This window comes from Podarcis muralis, chromosome 6 (assembly GCF_964188315.1).
Source record: "Podarcis muralis chromosome 6, rPodMur119.hap1.1, whole genome shotgun sequence".
Classification (NCBI taxonomy): Eukaryota; Metazoa; Chordata; class Lepidosauria; order Squamata; family Lacertidae; genus Podarcis; species Podarcis muralis.
The window spans coordinates 76,878,039-76,884,410 of record NC_135660.1 but is presented as its reverse complement, the minus strand read 5'-3'; the positions used below and the strand labels follow the sequence as shown (position 1 = coordinate 76,884,410).

The following is a 6,372-nucleotide window of genomic DNA, read 5'->3' as shown; positions in this document are numbered from 1 at the left end:
ATGCTACAGAAAAAGGTTCAGCAGACAGGGGAATCCTAAGGTTTATGCATGTATGTAATGCACAACTTGAGGTAAGCGGTCTCACATGCTACAGGGGAGATGAAAGAACAAAACAGAGGAAGGGGTAGCATTTTTAACAGCAGCCTGATGCTAATTCTGCACTGAGATTCAACAGATTTGTCTTGTAGAATGGTGGAGGGAAACTTCTCACAAGGTATTTTGGACCCTCGTTTGAACACATGGGAGTGCACATTGTTGCAATTATGAATGGCCTGTTTTTACTTTGATCATTCACTGGTTCTGTGTATTTTTAATGTCTGGGGCTCCACTTTTGGTGCATCTGAAAAGTTACCAGGAAAGACTGAAGTAAGGAAGCAATTGGAGTATTATTTTGTATAGTCGTACCTTGGATCCCGTACGCCTTGGTACTTGGGATGTTTTGGCTTCTGAACGCCGCAAACCCGGAAGTGAGTGTTCCGGTTTGCGAATGTTCTTTGGAGCCTGAACATCTGACGGCACTTCCACAGCTTCTGATTGGCTGCAGGAGCTTCCTGAAGCCAATCAGAAGCCGTGCTTTGGTTTCGAACGTTTTGGAAGTCGAATGGACTTTGTTTGACTTCCAAGGTACGACTGTACTTCAGTACAAATTACTTGTGAGACATGACCTTCAGCACTGATTTTAAAGGCAAAGCATACAACCATGTGTGTGGATGTTTGATCACCAATATGCAACGGTTAACAAACAAATATATTACTAAAGTTTACTAAAATAAGGTTATTTACTTAAAAATGATACATTGACATAAATTTGTGTACAGAACAAAGCAATTCATGGTAAACTTAAGGCACCTTTTAAATCAGATGCTGTACAAAAAGACACTTAGCCTATTACAATTAAACATTCTAAACTTGTGGTATATATATAACAAAATGAGTATAATCATACTGCTTCTTTCACCCTCTCCTTTTTATTTACATCTTCTATAGGTTAGCTACATTATTCTTTCTGTATACAATATAGTACATTTTTATATTGGGCATGGGGTAAGTCAGAGCACAAAACATGAATACAGTATGTGGGCATCTATATTGCATTCAGGGGTACTATACAACAAGGCAATTGTTCAATGAGATGATCATTTGCAGTATCGTTAATTCCACATTTGATACAGGAAATAAGTCTTTCATTTTGGGCACAATCCACCAGAAATTTTAACCCCAGTTTAGAATGAGTGGGAGTTGTGAAAGAACACTCCTGTTTACACAACAATCTCCCTTTTATTTTACTGAGGCTTGTAGTAGAGAAGGGTCTGGTGACCTGTCCCTTCTCTTTTTCTACAAACTTCTGCAATCCACCAAAATGGGTTTTGGAGACATGATATAATATGAATGACTAGGCCAACAATAGCTACCATCACAAGACGAGGCAAAAGGTACATAATTACTTTTCTAAAAGACCAGCCAAATCTGAGTCCTCTCACATTGAAACTGGGCACTCAGTATTTAAATTAGTATGCAGCGTGAAAATAATAAGTTTTGTTCTAGTATTTCAGATCACACCTTGACGTCAGACCGCATTACTGCAGAGAAGGCAACCTACAAATTAGTAGTGTGTCAGCTTACTCTATTTAAACAGAGAAGTTGTAGTGATCACAAATATATGGGGGAAATGGAAAAGTCTGTTTCCCATGCACTGGAAAGGTACAGATGCAATGACAGTAGTGTCATGAGGCCAATGACAAATAATGTTTAGAGCTGAGAAGAGTATCAGGGGAAAGCATTTATCAAAATAGACATGGGAAACCGATGCTGTTAGTGACACAAACAGGCGTTATGGGTTCATAAAGAAGCTGATTCTTGGAATATGGAGGTGTTACATCAAGCAACAGGTGACAGCAGCCACTCAGGAAATGTATTCATGGAGGTAGGCATTTTTATGGCATAAGAAGCAAATAGGTTTGGTTTTTTTATGGCACTAGTCAGAACTTATTGAAATGATGGCTTTTTGCTTTTTTAAAAAAGAAGTGTAATACTCAAAATATATACCAATTGTCTTGGCTGATTGTTATTAGATAATTAGTAAGTTCTCTCAGATGGCAATGGTTAAAAATATTTTGCGGAGCAGAAAACGCCACCCAATTTAATTACAATATTGGCTTTCAGGAATATTTTAGAAAACAAGCAAACGGAATTCCAAGGGGAGATTTCCATTCATTCTTGTTCCTCTAGTATTCCTTAACCCAAATGCTGAATGTATTTTGCAGTAATTTCTTAACACTAACCAACCTTCCTCACAGGCTTAAATGGAGCTGCCCCTGCTGCTTTCAAATTCCCAAGGGTGGCGTGGCACAGCTTTGCAAAATGCTGCAGCTTCCTTAAAAAAGAGGGAGAGTTGAAAAGTCTGCTTCATAATAAACAAGGGAGCAATCCAACCATTATACTTTTCATTAATCTAACTATCATGATACCCTCAAAGCTTCAAGGTACACATTCGTTTGCAAGTGGGAAATTATTTCAAAAGTGTACTTCCAAGGCACAAATGCACTGTTGATGAACTAGTGTGTATAGTACAAAATTAAAGAATTGACACACACACATACTAAATGTAGTCTAATAAAAGATAACATTAGCATGAAAAAGTCTGAAATGAGTCTGTTGGCGTTATGATAAGGCAATAATGTTGAAAAACATACCAATTCTTTTGACAATGGTATAATTCAATTTTGCCACATTTAAGGTCACTTCTCACTCTTTGGCTGTGATGTCATGGACACTTGAAAATGCCTCTGTGAGTGGCCACATCCTTCATGTTGTATTGGCTCACCAGGTGAATCAAGAAATATGTCATTTGTCTGCAAGCTGCCACCAGGAATATTTGGTGGTAGCCTGGAGATAAAACCACATTGCAGAAGCTCATATGTGAGGCTGTTTGGCCACCAAGTAGTAAGAAGGAGTCTACCACACATCAAGTGCGACCATATAGCAGAATTGCTACTTGCATCTACTCCCAATTGAAAATTAATTTACAATCATGAATTAGTCAAACATTTTTACAACTGCTGAATTAGTATGAGTGAAACAAATGACTTCCAAGCATAGCTTTGGTCAGATCAATAAGGTGATCCACAGGGGTGTTAAAGATGCCCTTAAAAAACAAACCCCAAAACTGGTGGGACATTCATACAGCTGGTAGAAGGGATCCAAAGAAACATGGACACAGAATGATTAGTACCATGAAGACAACGGAGTACAACTTCTCCCCTTGCTCTTATGTAAAATTGCCAAGGGGTGGAGGGCAAGAGATCAAAATTAAAATTTACTTTAGTAAATGAGATTTTGAATCTTACTTCCATGTGATGAACTCAAGAAGAAAAAATTAGCAAAGGTCACAGTTGAGCTAGCTAAAAGAACAAAAATTTTCATAAACATTATGTTAATGGTACTAAATTTTGGAAGGAAATTATTTCAAAACTTGTTTAACAATCTCAAGCCTTTTTGAGGCAAATTTCATTTCTACTAATTGCATAGCTGGAAGGAATGTGGCACTTCCAATTAGAAAGTGAAATGCCAGACATCTGTTGCTTCTACTAGAAAATGCAGTGTGTTCAGAAATAATGGGCTATTCCCTCTGCTCTAGCTAAAATGTCTCCTAAGAAAGTATCAGGGACATGAAATAGCCCATAGATATGTCTGGACTCTAGGAATAATGGACTAAATCCAAACCGTGTTAGTTAAACTTAGGTTCCACTGAATTCAATGTGAAAAGTTAGTCATTACTAAGTTAGTTCTCATTGGGAGAAAATGTGGCTTAAGCGCAAATAACTTAATTTGGATGCAACCCAGTGGCTCTGAGTTAGTATTGGCATTTGCTTTATTTTAGATTCTCAAGTCAATATTAAAATTAAATGTCAGCATATAATGCACCACTAAAAAAGCTACCCAACTTACATGGCACTTAAAACAAGAAAACAAATATTCCATTCTGGCTGATGGAAAATATACACCTCACCAACTATTCTGACAAAACTCGTAAACATATATTTGTTAACATTGTATTTGAATATAGCCTACATCAGTTTTCAATCTGCACTCCCAGGAATCCTGGGGTTCCTCAAGAGATTACGTCAGAGGTGCCTCAAGATGATCAGTAAAAGCAGACAGGCTTCCCGAGTGTCTACCACTACTGATCTTCCTCTGCTATTCAGAGCCATAGTGGATAGCTGAAAGCGTCCTAGAGTATATACTCGGCTTACGAGAATATAATATTGAGACCAAACAGGCCCAGCAAGTGGACTGAGTGTACCTACAAACAATTCTTGAATCTTCAAAATACTCTGTGACTAACAGCAATCCATGCAGAAGTTCTTAAACACGTCAGTTAACGGTGGAAAGCGTTCCCTGAAAGCAGTAGTCTAGTGTAATAATTTGATTTATGGCAAATATTTACCAGCTACCTGTGCAAAACAAAACAAAAAGACATTTTAGAACGTCAGCCCAATTGCTTTTCTGGTACTGGACGGAAAAGAAATGACACACCTTTGCTCAAGATCCGTGGCACAATATTGTCTGTGACTTGCTGCATTCAAAATAAATTAATTCATAGCTTATGTATCCTGTGAACTGTTCAGCTGATACTAATACTTTAAAGGCATCACTGAAAAAGTAATGATTTAAGGAAATGTTAAATAAGATTTGTACATCTATAAATTAAAAAAAAATACTGCAATCCTTTGCCTGACCATTTACTGTTTGCAACCTATAGAACAAAATTTTAACACATCCTCACATTTATTTGAATTCACTCTAATATTGCATTAAGGGTCTTAATGAATGCCTCTAAAAGGGAAATTTTTATATCTTTGTAGTATCCATGCACATACTTTGACAGACTATCCAACATTTCTGCAAGTCACATTCACCTTGAATATGATTATTAAGTTTCATTATTTTCAGATGTGAATATGTTATGTTTACACATATACAAAAGAGCAGGTATGTAGCAAATAAAAGTACACTGAACACTATATAAATAACTTCCCTTTTTTAAAGCTAGCTAAGATACAGTTTACAGTACAAGATTACAGGCACTTAAATTATCGGAGACGTTTAACTGTTCCATGTTGTGTGCTCAGTCTTTGGGGAATTCATAGCACTGGGAGTATGAATTGTATTCTGGTCTGTTCTTCACATCACACTTGATGGTGACTTACTGCATAGGTTTATAGTAGCCGTTTTGGTTTTTGGTCATGAAACGTATATAATTTTTCCATGCAGCACAGAGGAAGGCAGAAATTGATTTTCTTTGAAATCCAAATAGGTTCCATATGCTGAGCCAAGGCATTGCAAAAGAAAATAGTAGTTTTGCATGAAATTAAATGGCTTCTTAGGTACTCCAAATGGCATCAGAAAAATCCTGGCACGCCCACACAAAACCATAAAAGGCATAAGGAATTTTCAAATTATTTAGTACCCCAGACTGCAGGCTAATCCACCAAGACTTGATAAGGTATCATCAGGTAGGCAAAAAGCTTATTCCCCCCACCTCTGCTGTTTAATTCATTTAACTTACGGCTTTCACAGAAAGCATTATCATCTGAATATGAAATTCAGAACTCAATGAGTTTTAGGGGAGTTTGAAAGTGTGAAGAAAATCTCAACGCAGCTCAAAACAAAAACAAAAAAAGTAAAATGAGGCTATCCACATGTATACCATATAGTGTACGTGGATACCATTTTCTACAAAGTACTGAAAGATTTAATATTAGCAGCCTGTAAAAGTGGTGAGGAAGGGGGCTGAAAATCAGACCCAGCCCCATCCCACCAGACCCTATACTTGCTTGAGTGAAGAGGCATAGCAGTCCAATGGCATTTCTTGGTCAAATCTTAACATCTTGAGATTCTACCATCTTGCCAAGTGTCTTCTTAATCCTCAAAGCTGTAAGTCTAGAGGCAGGATTGTGGGCCCAGCATTCACACATTAATTTCAATATTGCTCTTAAACACTGAAAATAGAAAAAGGAATTCTTGCATGAACAATTATGTATTTAACAGGATTTGTACACTGCTATACTAACAACTGTTGGTTCGTTTTTCTAAACCACTTATAGGCTTTTATAATTAAATCAAAGCTTTTAAGCGGTTTACAAAAATGAACCAACAAGCGAACTGCAATAGAAATAAAGTCAAATGTTAAAAACAATGACTTTAAAAATGCAAAAGATAACTAAAACCATCAATTTTAAAAAGATACATAATCAAATACAGTTATGTTTTTAAAAACTTGTCAAATTTACATTTCTGGGAAGGTTTGCCGAAACAAAAAAGTTTTCTGCAGGCACCAAAAATAATATAGTGAAGATGTCTGCCTAATAT

At 36.8% G+C, this 6,372-nt stretch overlaps 1 protein-coding gene across 2 annotated transcripts in view; it reads right to left on the bottom strand.

Annotated features, from left to right (window-relative positions):
* Nucleotides 1-760: 760 nt before the first annotated feature.
* BMPR1A (bone morphogenetic protein receptor type 1A) overlaps nucleotides 761-6,372 on the bottom strand; it is a 59,372-nt gene continuing 53,760 nt past the window's right edge. For both annotated transcript variants that reach the window (XM_028729266.2, XM_028729267.2), the window contains one exon: nucleotides 761-6,002. In XM_028729266.2, the coding sequence (XP_028585099.1) occupies nucleotides 5,877-6,002 (126 nt within the window). In that variant the 3' untranslated portion in view covers nucleotides 761-5,876. The remainder of the gene's footprint in view (nucleotides 6,003-6,372) is intronic.